This window comes from Myxine glutinosa, chromosome 2, assembly GCF_964187855.1.
Source record: "Myxine glutinosa chromosome 2, kmMyxGlut1.1, whole genome shotgun sequence".
Taxonomy (NCBI): domain Eukaryota; kingdom Metazoa; phylum Chordata; class Myxini; order Myxiniformes; family Myxinidae; genus Myxine; species Myxine glutinosa.
Window position 1 is genome coordinate 21,537,400 of NC_136262.1, and position 20,277 is coordinate 21,557,676.

At 44.8% G+C, this 20,277-nt stretch overlaps 1 protein-coding gene across 2 annotated transcripts in view; it reads left to right on the plus strand.

Moving 5' to 3' along the window:
• CEP120 (centrosomal protein 120) overlaps window positions 1-20,277 on the plus strand; it is a 113,677-nt gene that overhangs the window by 36,945 nt on the left and 56,455 nt on the right. For both annotated transcript variants that reach the window (XM_068108629.2, XM_078773016.1), the window contains exon 12: window positions 4,241-4,340. In XM_068108629.2, coding sequence (XP_067964730.2) covers window positions 4,241-4,340 — 100 coding nt within the window. The remainder of the gene's footprint in view (window positions 1-4,240; window positions 4,341-20,277) is intronic.

Consider the following 20,277-nt stretch of genomic DNA (forward strand, 5'->3'; position numbering starts at 1 on the left):
TGCCAGGTCTTCTTCAGCGCTGCACATGCCAGCTCTTCTCCGTAAGGAAAGCTTTCCGATAGTGTGCGAGCCTTTTCGTCTGCTCTCTCCAAAGATGAGGTTGATCCAATTCTGAAACTCTTGTTTTGCTATAGTGTTAACAGGTGGTGCTGGATCATGCCACATCATGCCTCCCTTAAGCCTCGGTCACAAATGGCCTGCGGCGTGTTGGCGGCGGCCGTAAGTCCCCAAAATTGCCATAACCGTGCGGTGGCCGCACGGTAGATACGGTAGCCGTGAGGCGATCGCACGGTTTTTTGCTCGTCGCAGGGGCTTACGATTTTTAAAATTTGACATTAAACTTTGTTTCGGAAATCGCAAGGCCGTAGGCCGCAACCCCACCGCATGTAGTATCGCAAGGCCACTGTACGGTTGCCGTGAGGTGACCTCAAGGTCACCTCACGGTTTTTACCTTGTCTGGTGGTGTGACACTAGCCAGATCGTCAAGATGGCGTTGATTCCACCACAGAGACTGTGCCTAGCACACCGGAGATTACGACTGAGGCAGATCGCCCGCCGGCAGGAAGAAATTATAGTAGCTATAGTAGTGTTAGAAGAAGAGCGGGCCCGTCAGGAGAGAAGAAGACGAATGGTGTGGGTGAAGCAAATGGTCCTCAAACAAAGCAACTATCTTATCAAAGAACTCATACTTGGCCGCCTCAGCTTCTTCATCACCTTCCCCTTCATCGTCATCCATGTCTTCTCCATGTTGTTCCCTGTCTTCAAACTCTTCTCTCTGTCTGTCCTGTGCCTCCACAAACTTCTTCGCTTTCCTCTTTTTCACTTTACTCCCTTGTGGTGGCATCTTGAAATCCGGAAATAAATCCTAATGTACGCAGAGCCGCGCCTTATATACACGATTGCCGTGCGGACCCCGTAACATTTGTGAACACTGCTGCCGCAGCCCGCAAAGCCGTACCACCTTTAGAGGCCATTTTTCCCCGCAAGCGGGGGTTGGCCTTTTTCGGGAACCGTGGTTGTTGTTGTTTTTCGGTCCCCTTTTTGAAGCAATGTTTTACGGCCGGATGCCCTTCCTGACGCCAACCCTTTTTGCCGCCTTTAACGACAAACAGGGAATTACCAGTGAACTGGTCCTCAATTAGCCGACCTCGGAAGGATGACAGGCTGAGTCAACCCCCCTGGCGTTAATTCAGCGATCGACCGGGATTCGAACCCAGGATCCTAGGATCCTAAGCTGACACCCTAGCCACTAGCCCAACACCGTACGATTTGTAAAAATCCCATCTACAAACCGCAGACCGCAGAACCGTGCGGCGGCAGCATCATATGTGACTAAGACATTAAGGATCTACATCCTGGATCATGCCACCCTTAAGGAGATGTTAAAAGCCAACTGCACTATCTGTGCTCTCCTCATATATTCATAAGGATTTCCAAATGTGAGGCAATGGTAAAATAACTTCCTCTTTTTCTGCCAATGGGATGCGTAAACGATTGTGTCTGAGTGGCAAGGTCTGGGTCTAGGATTTGTGTAAAATTTACAGTGGCACGGCAGAAAGCTCTTGATACCAAAGTGTGATATGAAACATGATCGTGATAATGTCGGGTGCGTGTCATGAACCAAATGCAATGGAAGTTTTTACTCGATTTTTCTCATCTGCTAAATTACAGGTACCATTAAATAAAGAGTGAAAGTTTCTCGTATGTTTAGTGGTCTTCCAGTACTCTGCGCCCAGACAAAGAAATGATTAATGAATGAAAGTTTGTTTTATTTTGAACTAGCAAAGGTACCTGGCGTTGCCCGGCAATTCTGAGTACCTCCTTCCACCCATTACCCTTCCTCATCCCCCCTCCTCCCCTGCCTCCTTACTCCCTACCCCTCTCTCCTTCCACCCCATCCCCTCCCTCCTCCCACTCCTCCACCTCCCTCCTCCCACCTCTTTGCCTGCGTCCTCCGACTCCCTCCCTCCGGATTCCCACCTCAACCCTTCCCATCATTCCTCCCACATCAAAGTCACGGTGGAAATGTTTCTCCTCGTCACCATGTAATGGATCCTGGGTGTGTTCAGTTGCCAAGTTTATTGTACAGTGCTCGTCAAGTGGCTTAAACACTCAAGCAAGCACTCTATTCAAAACAGTTGATAAGGAATGGCTGGCTTCGCAAGCCCAAGCTAGATGCTTGGTAACTGAACACACCCTAGACATCTCAAAAGCATACAGCATACAAAAAAAAAAACGCCGACAAAAGGGGCAGTTTCATTTAAATTGAAAACTTCAAATATTAATCATGACTATTTTCCTTTTAATGAAAACGCACCTTGTTCTGTTTTCAACGCATTTATAAAATGTACATACATTCAGAGGTGATGTAGAGTGTACGAAAGTGTAGTTGAGTGTATGGGGAATGGGAACAGTGAGGGGAGGAAAGGGGGAGAGGCTGGAATGGGTACAGGGAGGAGAGGAGTGAGGGGTGGAGGAGAGGAGTGAGGGGTGAAGGAGAGGAGTGAGGAAGTGTTAGAGAGGAGTGAGGCGGGGTTGGACAGAGGAATGATGGAGGAGGAAGGAGTGATAAGGGGAAGGAGAGGGGTGAGGAGAGGAGGAGTGAGGGGGAGAGGAGCGTGAGGGGTGGAGATGAGTGAGGATGGAAGGAGAGGAGTGAGGGGGAGAGTAGAGTAGAGTGAAGAGTGCGGAGTGGGGAAAGGAGAGGAAAGGACTGAGGTGGAGATGGAAAGGAGAGGAGTGACGGGTGGAGAGTAGAGGAGAGGAGAGGAGTGAGGGGAAAGGGAAGAAGAGTGAGGGGTGGGGAAAGGAGAGGAAAGGATTGAGAGGTGGAGATGCAGAGGAGAGGAGTGAGAGGAGAGGAGAGTGAGGGGTGGGGAAAGGGGAGGAAACAACTGAGAGGTGGAGATAGAAAGTGAGGGGTAGAGAGGAGAGGAGTGATGGGGAAAGGGGAGAAGAGTGAGAGGTGGAGATGGGCAGGAGAGAAGAGGAGTGAGGTGGAAAGGAGAGGAATGAGGAGGAAAGGAGAGAAGGAGGGAAGGAGAGAAGTGAGGGTTTGAGAGGAGTGACAGTTGGGGAAAGGAGAGGGGGGGAGGAGAGGAGTGAGGGTGGTGAAAGGAGAGCAGTGGTGGGGGGGGGGGTGGGGGGAGGGGGGGTGAGGATGAGGATGAGGTTTTCACCCATTTTGCAAAACTCTTCATGTAACTCAAGATGTCCAAATGTCATACACATCTTTGCCACTGGGTTTGCCACGGGTGCCCCATTAGTCTAAGAAATAAAATTAATCGGATGTCTGTCTCTGTCTGTCCGCATTTTTGTGCAAAGACCGCTGGGCCGACAACCACTGAATTTGGCGCACAGACCAGGTCCGACACGGAGATTGTCTTAAGGGTATTTTCATCCACCAGCTCAGCCTTTAAAGACACCAAAGATCCATAATCCCATTTTTTACATGATTGAGCGATTAGATTACATGCTTGAGAAGACTTTTTACATTCTTGGGAGATTACATCCCTTAAGACCCTAAAGACCCATAACACCATTAAGACCTTTGAAGACCCCGAACATGCTGAACACCCTTTATAACCCCAAATACCCTTAGGACCCCAAAGACACTTAAGACCCCAAAGATCTCATCCACGAATTTGTGGTCGTGAAATAATTCATCCACGACTTTGTGAGATATCAGGTTACATATCATTTGGCCCCATCTTGCAATGGTGAAGAATCACTTAAAAATTCTAGTATCCGGATTCAGATCCTCACCAATATCGAATCGGTTCTCCCTCATCACTCGCCAACTTGTCCACCATGTTTTCCATGTTTTCCAGAATCCAACCGTAAATTTATGAAATATCCTGCTCACAAACAAACATACAAAAGGGGAGGTTTGGGGGTAGGGGGGGGGGGGGTGGGGGGAACTTTGGTGGCCGGGGTTACGAGATTGCTTTAATACAAAAAACAAAAAATAAACACGTGGTCGGCAAAATCATGTGATATGCAGGTTTCATTGTTTTACTTTTTTACAATGTACTTATTTCAATGTAGGGTTCCTTTCCCGCAGTGACGTCTTGGACTATCCGGTTAAGCATGCTGATGGTGACTTGAGTCCTGCATATTGCTGTGCTATGCCTGACCCCTGCAGTGAGGAAAACGTCGGTTGACACTTTCGGAACTGCATGTCCTTAAAGACCAGGTCGCTAATGGTGGTGTGGTTTTTATTTATTTATTTATTTTTCAGAACCAGTCGGAAGGTAGCAGAGTTGAATTGCAGTCTCACTCTGGAAGACCATGGCCCTGTTAAACTACAGGGCATTGTCTGCGATTCCTCCGACCTGCAGGTGATATTGGCTTTCAGTGACAGGATCGGGATTCTGAAAGGAAACTAATTGTGGAGCTTTCACAAGATCTACAAGCAAAGATCAAATTGGTGACTTTTATACCGTGCATGGGCATTTGCCCTGAAGCCTATAATTCTGTTCTCAGGAGCAAGTACTGATAATTACCTTTGCCACCAAAGGTGGATGGAGACTATGTTTTCACACCTGTCCGTTTGTCTGTTTGTTAATGTTATGACGAAAATTGAAAATTTCTGTGAGTGCGATAACTCATGAACGCTTTCAGCTATCTTCGTCAAACTTTACCAGACGATTCCGAAGGACAACAGTGATACTGTCAATGTTTGTTGACTATATAGGTCAAAGGTCAAGATTTTCTCGTGTGTTTGTGCGGGTGATATCTCAGCCATTTTTTGAGCTAGGAAGCTGAAATTTGGGTACAATAGAAGAATTTGGGCTATATAGGTAAGAATGCATAAGAGGCTTTTGCATAAGTGTTAAAGTGGTGAATTACATTTCTTTTATACCTTTGAACACTGCATGTGCCTTTTGTAAATCTTACCTTGTTAGATACATGCTCACTGATTGCCGATTGTAAATACAGTCAGACCACGCTATTCACGGGGGATACGTTCCTGGAAAATCTGCGAATAGCGAAACCCGCGAATAAGGGGGCATTGTTTCAATGGAAAAAGGGAGGATACTTTCCCAAGTCGCAAATATAATCCGCGTTGTCCTCGATCAGAGAGGACCAAACCGCGGACGGCGAGGCAAAATCCACTAATGGTGACGCAAATCCAGAGAATGTCGATGATAATCTGCGACGGTCGATGAAAGTCCCCGAAATGGCGAGACAAAAACCCGCCAATGGCGGCGATAATCCGCGAAGGTCAATTAAAATCCTGTGAATGTATGCCGCAGGGTTGTTTAATTGGGGAAAATGGGGATACGTTATAGGTTCCCGGGGGTTCCTGATCCATAGAGGAAAATTTTTAAAGTTTAAAATGTACCTCTCCACGACTGGGTCAGCATCTTGCACCCTGTTGACAATCGCCCGCGTGTACTGCAGCAACTCGCCCAGGAACTGGACTGAGGTTGGACCGCGGCACCTCTTCCTCATTACTGCCCTCCTCCGCCTCCTCCTCCTCGGAAACCTTTGGAATGGCGTCCAACTCGTCCTTGATGAGCGGGTTTAGGGAATGGTTCAGCATCATGGTTTTCAGCATGAATTCTCTCGTCTGCGTGTTGTCCTCGATCCATATTCTGAGAATCTTCTCCATCCTTTCCATGTGGACATTCCGGACAAGGGTGACCACCTTCGTACTCAATACAGTGCTTGCTGAAGCTTTCTCACAAATCGCCTTCTCCTTCTTCCGTATGTAGCGAACGGTGGATTTGTTGATGCCATAATGCCTGCCAACAGAGGCCGCACTCTCTCCTTTCGAAAGCCGTTCCAGCAGCTTCACTTTCTGGCTCAGGCACATCACTTTCTTCTGCCTCTTGGTAGTCAACGCATCTCCGGCACTGGTGTTGCGCTTGGCAGCCATAATTGAACGATGAACAGAGCGAGTTAAAACCACAGGTCGAAGCAACGGGACGAGAACAATGATGGAGATGAGGACACAATCTATATTTATCTATCTATAATTCCAGCAATCTCTGTGTGTATGTCTGTGTGTCTGTGTGTCTGTGTGTCTGTGTGTCTGTGTGTTTGTCTGTGACCGCTGTTTCTCGACAACCACGGGTCCGATATACTTGAAACTTGCCAGGTATATTGCTGGGGACCCGAGGATGTGCCTTTTCAAGGTTTGTAATTAATCGGACAAGTACCTACCGAGCTATGTCCAAAAAACGCTTCAACCAATCAGAGAGCAGCGAGCTATCACGTGTGCCGAACCGTTAATGCAATGCAAGCGTTAATGCGTTAATGCAAGGCTTTTCTTTTTTTCCCTCTTCTCTTTCTACTTTTCCTTGCGATTAAATTGCAAACAGCCAAAATACGTTGGCGCTAATTGAATAATTGGCCATTAACACTAAAATAATCGTAACTGCGATATGCCAACTTCCGGACAGTGCAGCCTTCCATGTTGTTGTTGTTTGCAGCAGCTGTTTGCAGCAAGGCAAGGCTTTTCTTTTTTTCCCTCTTCTCTTTCTACTTTTCCTTGCGATTAAATTGCAAAAAGCCAAAATACGTTGGCGATAATTGAATAAATGGGCATTAATAGATAGATAGATAGATATGCGATATGCGAACTTCCGGACAGTGTGCGCGTTACGAGCTGACCGCCATTACGGTACGTAATTCGATTTCTTATGCGCATTATTTCTCCCAATTCAGTCAGAGCGAAGGGCGGAAGCGAAGAGCGTTGTTATTTTTTGTTTACGGGCGTACGGGCGGGGTAGAGCGTACGGGTAGCGTTTTTTTTTTTTTTTGGCAAGGAACGGGCACCCACGTACGGGCAATGCCCTAGTATGTACAATTGCAAGCATTGTGGGTATCTGCGGGAGCCCATTGTTTGTGGAGGATGTTGTCAGATGATGCCATATCGAGCATATCTGCTAATTTCAACAACAGATTTAATGAAGCATTTTCATTCTATAATTCGCAGAGGATGACATGTTTTAGTCACTGATGGAACATCCCCCGAAGCGCCTTCATTGTGTATCATCTCTGATGATGCTTTACCGTAAATTGAAAACTGTAATCGATGTAATGAAGCGTTTGCATTGTATAATTCACGGAGTTAACTTGTTTACACATCTGATGGGATATCCCGTGAAGCTTGCTTATAGTGCGGCTAAAATTCGCGCCCGCGAAAGCCATTAAATGCAAAGTACACAGCAGTGAATGTATGGTACGGTACTGTACTGTACTGTATAAGCAGGTCATGCTCATAGCTTGTACAAGATGGTTTTTTGCGTACATCCACATGCTTTTTGCATGGCTGGTAAAAGATGGGTTTTATAAATGCGTCAAGCCATCAGCTCGTGAATTTTTTTTTTGCGCCTTTGAAAAACCTCGAATTCGTGGAACACAGCCGCGAAAAGAAAAAAAACACGTGAATTAGCGGGACATTTTTCCGCGAAGAGAGAAACATGTCGCATTTTATCAACCGCGAATACGCGAATTCCGCGAATAGCAGAACAGCGAATAGTGGGGTCTGACTGTACCTGCTTGCTGTATTTGGTAAACATAACTTTCCAACCTGGTTGTCCTCAATGCCAAACAGGAAATCAGAGCTGTCTCCCTTGACATATCACGTGCCTTCGATACGGTCTAGCACCCAGCTCTGCTCACCAAACTCTCCTCCTATGGTATCCATGGAAATCTCCATGCATGGCTTGCGGACTTCCTCTCTGGTCGTAGTCAACATGTGGCCCTGAATTGATTTCTCTCATCTCCCCTTCCTGTTCAGGCTGGAGTTCCCCAAGGCAGTGTTCTGGGCCCTGTGCTTTTTCTGGTCTTTATCAATGATCTCTCCGACTCTCTGGAAAATCCTCTCTATCTCTTTGCTGATGACTCCACTCTCTGCCGCTCCATTCCTCTTCCCTCAGATCGGCAGTCTGCAGCCTCCTCACTCTCTGAAGACTTGGACAAAATCACAGACTGGTCAAACAAGTGGAACATGTCTTTCAATCCTGACAAATCTCACACTCTTACTATGTCTCTCCGAAAAGATCGACTGGACAACCCTCCCATCTACTTTCTCAACAATCCTCTCCAAGAAGTTCTGTCGCTCAAGCTTTTGGGTCTCACTATCTGCCATGATCTTTCTTGGGAAAACCACATTTCCAAGCTGGCCTCCAAAGCCAGTCGCCGACTGGGCATCCTCCGTCGTGCGAAGTCCTTCCTCGGCACACCTGAGCTCCTCACCACATACAAGGCTTTCATCCGCAGCTCAATGGAATACTGTTCTCCCCTATGGGCCGGTGCTCCTGCCTCACACCTAGCTCGGTTTCACGCTGTTGAAACCAAAGCTTTCAGAATTATTGGAATCTCCCGCGATGAAGCTATTTCTGAGGGCCTTTCACTCACTCACCGCAGGCAGGTAGGTGGTCTTTCTGTCTTCCTCCGACTCCTCTCCGGCCTTGCACCCCCAGCTCTCTCTGTGCTCTGTCCCCCAAATATTCCTACAGGTCGCACAAGATCTGCCAGCAACCCTCTGATGGTTAAACTGCCGAAATCTTGGCTGTCTGCTCACCTTCACTCTTTCATTCCTCTTTTCTCCCGCCTCTGGAACAAACTCCCTCACTCCCTTCAATCCCACTCCTCCCTCCAGGTCTTTAAAACAGCTGTTCACCACCATCTCTTATCTTCCCCCATCCAAACCCTTGATCTTTTCTACCCCCGCTAATTCACCCCAGATCCACCTTGTTTGAAATTCCAACTTCTTTCCTGGAAGTCCTGGCAGTGTCCATATGTTTTATACCTCTCCCACCCCCCCCCCTTCCCATGCCCCCCCTTCCCATGCCCCCCCCCCCAAAGCCCTCTCCCTCTCACAGATCTCTCGATGTCTCCATGTCTCTTTCATGGAGACATCGGTCCCTGCTCTCAAATGTTGTGTTTGTGTCCTTCCCCCTCTCTCCCCATCTTGTCTACCGCTCCCGATGTTGTATGTTTTATGTGTCGGTTTGTCTGTCTGTGTGATTAATGTTCGCTCTTTCACGAGCCTCGATCTTGTATACAAAAAAAAAAAAAAAAAAAAAACCTGCTTGCTTCTGTCCTTTCATCCATTTGTTCGACTTGGTATCTAAGCATAGCTAGATGCTAAGTTATGCCCCAATGATTGGCTACGTAATTAGCCAATGGCCATTCGAGGTTCGTTCAGCCAAACATAATAAATAGACGGGTGATTATTATTGAGGGTGAAGGAGGCCCCAGTTAGGGTTGCCAAGCCAACGGTAAGGTAGCGCGTAGCCAAGGAGTGAGAACCCTGCTAGGCTTCGGTAATTTTAAGTGGCAGTTGCCGAGTAACTTGTCGGACCATGGAGTTATCCGTGACCCGCGGCCTCAGGTCTGTAGGTCAGGGCGAAGGTCCGAGGGGCTCCCTTGTGGCAACCCCCGACCCTGGTTCCGTAACGCAACAATCTTTACAAATTGTAGCAATTGCAACGATACAACTCCATGCTGTATTTATGCGTTTGAAATGTATCTTGTTTGGTATCATGCTCTTTGGTTTTTGTTTGAAAACTTGTGCAAATCTGTAAGTATTCGTCAGACTTTTCGTGCCAGGTATTCAAAGCCGACATTTTCCTAGTTTGAGTCCACAATTGTGTTTTTACCCTGCGCTCATGAAGCGAAAAGCAGGGTTAGGCATTTGGTTGCGTACGTGCGTATGTGTGGTGTACGTACATACGGCGTGCGTATGTACCTATCTGCATTTTTTAAATTCATTTTCTCTGCAACCGTTAGTCCTATTAACATTAAATTTTACCATAGAAGCGTCTCGCATGTACAATTTTTTTTGTTCATAATTATGACGTCATAGGTCACGTGGTACGGATGCCGTCTTGGAAAACTGTTACACCTCAATATCTCCCAAACCGCTCAATGGAAAAAGTTGAAACAAGGCTCATTTTCAAGTACTCACCGTGGGGAATAAGATATGATAATGACGACTTCACCAGTGCCCTCTTTATGACGTCATAATTTGACAAGCACAACACTTTATCTGATCAGTATGTGGTAAAAAATTCCCTCTGCAACTGTTAGTCCGATGGACACGAAATTTGTACTATCGGAGCGTCTCCTCCTGTAGAATATTTAATGATAATTATGACGTCGTATGTCACATGGTACAGGCGCCATCTTGGAAAAACTTATACCTCTATATCTCTGAAACCGCTTAATGGAAAAAATTTAATCATGGCTCATTGTAAACAACTCCATTTGGGGAATAAGGTATGTTCATTCTGATGTCGTCGGTACCTTATTTATGAATTCATAATTCGACAATTACAATGCTTGATTCGATCAGTATGATTTTTTTTTCTCTTCAATTCTTGGTCCGATTGACATGAAATTTGCAACATAGGAGCACCTCCTCCTGCAGAATATTTTAATGATAATTATGACGTCATAGGTCACGTGGTACAGGCGCCATCTTGGAAAAACTTCTTACCTCTATATTTCGGAAACCGCTCGATGGAAAAAATTGAATTATGGCTCATTGTCAAGTACTCCCCATGCGGAATAAGACGTTTTAGGGATGATGTCATCAGTGCCTTCGTTATGACATCATATTTCGATAAGTATAATGCTTCATCTGATCAGTATGAATTTTTTTTTCTGCAACTATTGGTCTGATGGGACAAGAAATTTTCACCACAAAAGCTGCTCCTCCTGTCGAATTTTTTAATGACAATTATGATGTAATAGGTCACGTGATACAGGCGCAATTTTGGAAAAACTGAAAAAAGTTACACCTCTATATCTCCAAAACCACTCCATGGAAAAAATTTAAACCTGGCTCATTGTAAAGAACTCCGCATGGGGAATAAATGTTTTTAATGATGACGCCATTGGTTCTTTAATTATGACGTCATAATTTGACAGGGACAACGCTTAGCCTGATCAGTTTGAAATTTATTGAGTGTGATCTATGCAACAATTATATTAGAGAATATAAATATGTGATGTAATCGCTCACGTGGTCTGGCAGCCATATTGGATCAAATAAAAAAACAAAACCTTCAAAAACAGAAGAGTTGGCTCGCACCAAGTTGACTGCACAGGGTAAGTATTCTAATAGTCCAAGCCATTTAGCCCAAATATGGGGCCAGATAGGAAAAAACTGCAACACTACATATCAGTGCGAAATTGTATGCAGTAATATATACCAGATAACATATCAAAAGTCTAAAGCTCTAAAAATATGGGGTGTCTGTCAAAATCACTGGTACATGGACCCCCCTTTTCATCCTTTTGCGGTACGATTTGTTCACATTTTGCGATACATTCCGAGCACATGGTATATAATTATACTTTTAATATCAGGAATTACAGCATGTTACAGCCCCAGTACGGCCCGTACGGAACAAAAAAAATAAGCACGTAAACAAAATTCCCAATAGCTAAATACTGATCACTGATATGCAAATACATGAATCACTTGTCATGACTGTTTCAGAATTATGGCACATTTTGTTGATTAAAATCACAAACTCATAATAAAATCACATATAGAGAAACTAATAATACTGACTCATAAAATACTGTCGGAAGTCAAGGATTCGCTTAAAAGTAAAAAAATGTCCACAATTAACTAATTCAGCTGCATGTAACAGTCGATAACAACAGTCCACTACCTAATCATCATTTTCCTCGTCATCGGCGTCGCTGAAACTGTCCAGGACGGAGTTGGTGCAGCCAGATCCATGGCACTGACCACAAGCAGGAGAACACTCCAAGTTGTTCTTGCGGCATGTACACCGTGCGGAACCACAATCGGTCGAACAGTTGCACCGGATAACATTCAACAAATCCTGAGGTGCTGGAGGGAGGTCGGTCATAACAGGAACAAGATTGCCGTCGCTCATTCTCCAGCCCCAATCCACTGGTTGTAGGCTGTTGTTTCCTTTCCACTGCTGTATTTGCAGATACACCCGTCTGCTGTGATATCTCGCTGCAGCAGATGTGGGCAGTAAGGTCTGTGGGAGTATCTTCGAAGTCTTGACTGCGACCTGTTCACAAAACCGCTTGTACCTGAGGGAATCCAAACTTTCATCAGGTTTACCCTTGTAGAGACACACGAGTGCTATCTCTCCTGCAGCCTCGACCACATCTGGTGATGCATCCTCAGCCAAGAACTGTTGGGATTGAGTTTGGAAGAGTGTGCTCATCATGAATTTCTTCAGTGACGCTCCTTTGCCAAGGCCGTACAGTCGAGACGTCGTGTCACATCCCAATACTGCGTGTATGAATAGGATGCTTTCACACACAGCTGCACCTAGCTGACGTTTCATGGACTTCACATTCCAGATGTGGTTTGGTTTTGTAGTGGATTTTGCCTGACTATACATAAACAAGTCGTGTGCTTCTAGGTTTGCGTAGAAGCAGAGTAGGACGATCAGATCTGTGTCTTCTCCTATAAGGGCTGTGTTCCTCATGTTCGCCGAACTGACTGCGGTCTGGACGATTAGCAGGTCAGCATCTTCCTGGGAATGATGGGTCTGGCATCCAGAAAGCCGGAGGTATCTGCTCAACATGTTGATGAAGTTCTGTTTGTTGTTGAGGTTTCCCAGGAAGATGTCTTTCTTCATGGTCAACTTCATGTCATCAGTGAAAGTCACTTCTGGTCCACCTCTACCTGCTGCTCGCCTCTGGTGGGTCATGTGCTTGGTTGATTGACCAAGATATCCATCAAATATTACGATGGCCTTTCCGTACTTTCTTGTAACATAGTCACAGTGGAGCATGCAGATCTCTCGATATGTTGGTGAACCACGTGGCCATGGTATACGGTGCAGCAGACTTCCACCATCCAAGACATACTGGATTTCGCTGATTGACTCTATGGTACCTGGTTCAAGTTTAGACCAGATAGCATCTCCGAGTACGGACTTCTGGGCTTCACGTAGCATCAGCTTTTCATCAAACAGCGCAGGTGGATGAGGGCATAACTCAAAGCGAAACATCTCTTCCTTATCTTCAGCAGATTTTGAGATGATGATGAGACGCTGGAATAGCAGTTCTGGGTCTATCTGTACCTGGTCTTTACCAACTCGCACAGATGATCTGGCCTTCAGAAATGTGGTGGCTTGGTCTTTGCGCTTGAACGTGTAGTGGACAACTGACTGATTTGTCATGGAGTGCATGATCTTGTCTCCAATGAGCTTGGCATTGTCGACATCAACCTTACTGCCAGCGTTGACACCAGTCATTATGTTCCTGAGGGATGGATGACACTTGAAAGGATTTCTGTCAACTAGAGCGACCTGTAGTGTACTTGTATCTTGCATGTCACGATGCTGCCTGGTTTTGCCCATCTCTTTGTTCTGTTCACCTGTGCTGTACTTCACTCCAGTGAGCTCTTGCATCGATCTGTTCGTCTCCGAACAAGCCGGCATGGACAAAAGCCACGTTAACTGTTGTTGCTCTGTCATTCCTCTTCCTCTTGTTAACCCCCCGCTGGTCTTCATACTTCTCATGAGTACTTGCTCAATCATCAGGTCTGAGGAAATTCCAGCCCAAGCTCTACTACTTCTTCGGGCGACATGGAAGCCCTGAGTAAACTTACGGTGCACATCTGGATAGTCCTGTTCTAAGCTGTGCATTATTTGCAGGTAAATCCTGGCAGACTTAGCATAGAGTGAATGACCTGAGGCTGCTACATATGGTAACATATCAGATACAGCTTCGAGGTGCAGGGACCAGTTTCCCATATGCTCGGCTTTGATGAATTTTCTTAAGATCTTCACCATATCCATATACTGTAACCACAGTTTCGCTGTTCGGTCTTTGGTCAATGATGTTGTCTGTGTTTGAAAGACTTTGCTGATCTTGTCAAGGATTGGATCACTTGCTACATCGTTGGAAGATCGTGTGCCTTTCATCAACGCATCATACAGGGTCCTTGCTTTACTCACATCTGGATGAATCACATCATCATCGGCCAAGCCACTCATTGCATCTTCATCCCGAACTGGCAAGTCTTCTGCAGTTCTGTATTGTGTTCCTCCAAGAGGATCAGACAGGAGGAGTGCATTCAGGACAGCATCCAGGAGGATGTGTGCCCGTACAGCCCTGGAAATTGCTTTTCCTGTTAGGATGTGATCCACTGCATTTGGTGCGTATATGAGTTCTAGCAGCTCCTTCAACCCAGAACCACCCATGAGGTGCCCTATGCTGCCAAGGAAGCTCATTTCCATATGAAAGGCACCTAGCCTTACCACAATACGTCGCATGGGGCTTCCATCTGGCTCCGAGAGAATGATCGACAATGCCTTCCACCATAGTGGCTGATCAAAGGTGATGATGGTAGGTACATCATGTTGTTTAGCATGTTGCGCAATGTAGTTGAGAGTGGAGTAGATGCATGTAGTGTCGCTCGAGCTCAAATCAATCATTGGGAGAAACAGGACAGACGATTTTGAATGCTGGACACCACGAAGTAAGAGTTGCATCATCCCGGACCATGCAGGTCTTGGTATCTTGAACAGCAGTGACGTCTTCCACAGTACATCAAGGTTGGCTGTGGGATCATGGGCTCTCATGATAGGCACGCTCCCATAAGTCAAGGTTGCAAGTGCCTGGTCGTCAGCTCTATGGTACTGTATCTGGATTCTTCCAGTTGTTTCTATGTCGCTGGCAGTGACCTGAGCTCTAGGAATTGGATGTCCTTGTGTTGTTCCAGGGGTAATCATGGCTATTATCCCCATGCCATGGAAGGTGTTGTGTCCGTCTAAGGTTCTAATGTTGTGGTCGACGTTGTCAGCTGCATATTGAACAAATTCTCCCTTGTGGTTGGGTATGTCCGTACCCTGGTATACAGCTGCATTTTGGTTGAAACGTGTGACTTCCTTGTATGAGCTGCAGTACCCATGTGCATGCAGTGAATCAATAAGGAAACAAGAGGCGAAATGGTGCTGCAGCTGCACCCCTAGTGCAATTTGCAGTGGAGCAATCAGGACACGTGGTCATGCAGCTTGCATTATAGCCTGACCAATTGAAGCTATCTCAGCTCTACATCTTTTGCCTTCAAGATCTTTCCAAGAAAAATCTTCAGAGTATCAGGAAGAAAGTTGAGGCTGGCGTCTTTGAACTCAAAGTCTTCCGATGTTGGGTATGTTTCATTCCCTGTTTCCACTTGCTTTATGTCATCCAGTATGAATTTAGCGGCAGCTTCCAGGATTATTTTCTTCTGAATCATAGGATCCTTAGACTGGTTTGCATGAAACTCCAAAAGTACACTGTCAGCTGTTTGCCTCATCGTTGCAACATTCGATTTGCCATTAACTGTTGTGACAATGACTCTGTCGCCAAAGTGTTCAATCAGTCTGTCTTTCATATATCTTTGAGAATAGGACTCGGCATTTGAGTCAGCAAGATACTCGGCCATTTTGTCCACCAGATCAGAGATTGTGTTTTGTTCGTCGTCATTTTCCTCAAGGAATTCAGTCACCTTTATAAATGCCTGACATCTGTCATCCAGAGCAGGACGACCGCCTTCGTGTGGTGATTTGTATCGTCTACCCAATTTCTGTTTCTTCTGTACTGTTTCATTATGTACAAAATTCAGAGGGATCAGTTTCCCTGTCCGGAAATTTGAACTGCATACCTGGTGATACACGGCATCTGCCGCTGGAAGGTCACACACAATGAGCAGTCGAGCCCGAACAGTATCGGCCCATGCATCGTTCCTTGTTGAGCACTTTTGCAGAAGACTATCTTTACATTCTGTAAATGTGATAGAGTGGACATCTCCTTGTTGTTTCCTGTTATCAAAGTTCACCTTTGTACCACAGAAGAGGCAATCTGCTTTGAAGTTGAAGGCTTCCTCTGCTGATCGGAGCGATACACTTGGGCCTGGTCTGTGTGTATCTCTGATACTCTGTGCTACCTTTATTGGATTGCAGTATACACGTCGGCATTCTTGATGAACAACTTGACCTGGAACAGTCTGTATGGGGTCACTGCGCTGGTCACTAACAACATTAATAGTCCGACTTCCCTTTTCACGAAGTGTCACTACTGGATTATCGTTGTTGGTGGATTCATTGCAGAACACACACGAATTGGCCGCCATTCTTCAGGGTTGGATTACCTGCAAATATAGAAAAGTTGAATATACTATTACTGTATGTTATTGCCAATAGACCTAAACATACTAAATACATGTCATTGATGGGATTAAAAACTAAGATATATATGGTTCACAAATAAATAATGATGTACCGTCGCTTGCTGTGGAGTGAACGGTCTTTGTAAAACGGGGTGTGGTTAAATAAGACACTAAAACAGTAAAAACTTCACTTATATATACAATATTGTACAGTATGATATCCTTTATTTATTATATCGTGCTAGTGATTAGGTCCAGTGTATAAAATAAGCAATAGAAGTTCAGAGAGCGACAATAATCATAGCATGCGGCATATGTACGTCTTTTAACATGGGGCTAAATGGAGAAAACCTGATTGCATTATTTGAGTCACCCCATATTTTTAGACCTTTATACTTTTAGTATGTTATAAAGGTACCTTGAGGGTAATCAATACTAATGAGATCGGTAGTGTTGCAGTTTTTTCCCCGTCAAATGCTAAATGGCTTGGACTATAAGAATACCATCTAGTTTATTGTCTTTTCTCCCGACTACCTTCATCCTTTATTTTTTTTCTCCAGTCCCGTCATATCTACTTCAAATTTCCCCCAACTATAAACCCTGCTTCGTGTCTTAAAAAAAAAAAAAAGATATATTCACCTCCCCCGACCACCCTACTTCCCCCACTTCTACTTCCTCTTCTGGCCTCTCCTTAATTTTTGCCGTTTTCCACTCTGCATCCCCAGTCTGATCGTGAAGGTGTTCACGAACCAGCTCAAAATTATTTTCTTCAAGCTTTTGCTTTACTCTTTTCTCCTCTTCTTCCTCTTTTCCATCTGCATGGAAATCAGCCAACATTACCGCTTTACACAAAAAAGGTGGAAAAACAGATCCTTGCAACGACAGACCAATCTGCCTGCTCCCAATCATCAGCGAGGTCATGGAATCCATCATTGCTTGGGATATCAATCCCTTTCTCTTTTCCAATGGCTTGATCTCGGATCTTTAATTTGGATTCAGACCTGGTCACTCTACTCTGGACATGCTGCTTCTGCTGTCTCAACAATGGATGGAGGTCCTCAATACCAAAGAGGAAATCAGAGCAGTCGCCCTTGACATATCTCGTGCCTTCGATACGGTATGACACCCCGCTCTGCTCACCAAACTCTCCTCCTATGGTATCCATGGAAGTCTCCATGCATGGCTGGCGGACTTCCTTTCTGGTCATAGTCAACGTGTGGCCCTGAGTGGAATTCTCTCATCTCCCCTTCCTGTCCAGGCTGGAGTTCTGGTCTTTATTAATGATCTCTCCGACTCTCTGGAAACCATCTTTTTGTTCTCTATTTTTTTGCTGATGACTCAACTCTCTGCCGCTCCATATCTCAACCCTCAGATTAACATGCAGCAGCCTCTTCACTCTCTGTAGACCTGGATAAAATTACAAACTGGTCAAACAAGTGGAACATGTCCTTCAATCCTGACAAATCCCTCACTCTCACTATGTCTCTCTGAAAAGACCGTCTGGACAACCCTCCCATCTACTTTCTCAACAATCCTCTCGAAGAAGTTCTGTCACTCAAGCTTTTGGGTCTCACTATCTGCCATGATCTTTCCTGGGAAAAGCACAGTTTCCAAGCTGGCCTCCAAAGCCAGTTGTCGAATGAGCATCCTCCGTCATGCAAAGCCCCTCCTTGACACTACTGAGCTTCTCACCACATACAAAGCTTTCATCCACAGCTCAATGGAATACCGTACTGCTCTCCCCTATGGGCTGGTGCTACTGCCTCACACCTAGCTCTGCTTCACATTGTAGAAACCAAGGCTTTTGGAATCATTGGTATCATTCCTCTTTTTTCTCGCCTCTGGAACAATCCCCCACATTCTCTTCAATCCCACTCCTCCCTTTAGGTCTTCAAAGCAGCTGTTCAACACCATCTCTTATCTTCCCCCATCCAAAACCTTGATCTTTTCTTCCCCTGTTGATATACTCCAAATTAACCTTTTTCAAATTCCGTTTTCCTTCATGAAAGTCTTCTTAGCATCCATTTGTTTTATCCTGTGTATCCTGCCCCAGCTCTCTCCCTTCCACAGATCTCCTGATGTCCTTTTTCTTCACTGTTGTTGTGCTTTCCTCTCTCTCTCCCTCTTGTCTCCCACTCCCTTTATTATATGTTCTATGTGTTAGCTCTTACATGAGCCTTGACTCAGTACACAAAAAAAGAAAAAGCAAGTAGAGCTGCATTCAATATACACCACACCATGTCAAATAAATAAATAAATAAATAACATCCTCCAGCGTGGCATTGCAGGGGCACCTTCAGCGCCCGGCAATACCGCTGTGCAGCACATAGAGGTGGTATTGGGAGGGAGAGATGTACAATAATGAATTGATTAATTGCATAATTAAAATCAATAAATAGCATTCGTAAAATATTTTCTTAATCAATTGGCTAATAGCCTCAACCACCAGTGTTTCATCCAAAGCTGTAACTTTTTGAAAATTAATGAAATGTCATTTATTTTTTACAGTAGTTTACAATTAGGATAAAAACATCCGTATTTAAACATGAGTAACAATAATGAACGCAAACTGTATTTGTGAACTGTACTACACTAACAAACGGTAATTTTGGAAGACAGACCTAGCTACCCATTATTTATAACTAGCGTGACTTGGCGCCCTCTGCGCACCTCACCACACGTCGTTTCAGAGGGATGGGCAACTTTAACCATTTCGGTGTCCTTTGAGTCTTTTGGGTCTTCATGGCCATTTGGGTGTTCAGGGTGATTTGGATCCTCTGGGCCTTTAAGGGTATTTTGGTTCTTTGGGGTGTTTTGGGTCTTCGGGGTCTTCGGAGTCTTTTGGGTCTTCAGTGTCTTCAGGGGCTTTTGGATCTTAAGGGTCTTTAGTTCCTCTGGGTCGTTAAGGGTCTTTGGGGTCTTCAGGGTGTTTTGGGTCTTCAGGGTGTTTTGGGTGCTCGGGGTATTTTGGGTGAGGCCATGTGGAAAAAAAATTCATTTTTAACGTCGAATTCGGCTTAATATTCAAAACTTGCAAAATTAAGCTCGATATTTCTACAAACACCAACATTCTCAACCTTACGCAATTAAGCAATAACCCCACGACCTTCAAACATCGCGCCAGCTCAGTGTGTGCTGCACCGCAACTAAGGGATTTGTTGACACAGACCGAGAAGTCACGAAGTAAGTAGCTCCATAATTTGAGGTTATTATTCCTGCTTAGTGCGGTTTTTGCATGTTATACCTATAATTAGGTATTATAGTATTTAGTATCTGACAAGTGTTGTATAGTAGAAGCTTGGTTTTCCCCTTACCTTGGTGGCGGAAAGAGGATGTTGGAATCGTTGTTGGTATAGTGATCGCGGCGTCTCATATTGCTCATATTTTGAGTAATATGAGACATTGTGGCCTTGCACTCATATTTTTCATTCATCTTGAAAAAAGGGTGCTGATGCAGTTTGGCTGAGTAAGCAGACATTGAACTCATGTTAAAAAAAAAAAAATGGGGGGGGGGGGCATGATGGTTTGGTGAAAACTACAGGAGGCCATCATGCCAAAACGTTTGGGAACCACTGCCTCGGGAAAACTAAGTAATAAGCACACAACCACGACACAGGCAATAATTACCATGGATGCAATAGACACAATACACTCACCATGCTCATTACAGTGTATGCACAATCTGTGTGCTCCCAGATATTTCAGGCCTACGGGGTTATAGTGGGATGGAGTCTCCATTTATACGTACACTGCACATGTGTGCAATAAGAATACCATGTGCATGCATGTGCAATAAGAGGGCAATAGCATGCAATATGTAATAGCATGCAATAATATGCAATATTAATGCAATAATAATATGTAATAATATAACGCAATATAGCAATAGCATGCATGCAATAGCAATTGTGCAATAATATTATTATTATTATTATTATTGCAATATATAAGCATGCAACATGCAATAATAATTATACAATAATATTATTATTATTGCAATATATAAGCATGCAATATGCAATAATAATTATGCAATAATTAATTATGCAAAGAATGCAATAATAGCAAATGCAATAGCATGTGCAATAAGAGGGTATGTGGTCCGTGGTCAGTAAACATGTGTATCTGTAATAGCGGTACCAAAAACTAAGTGATCC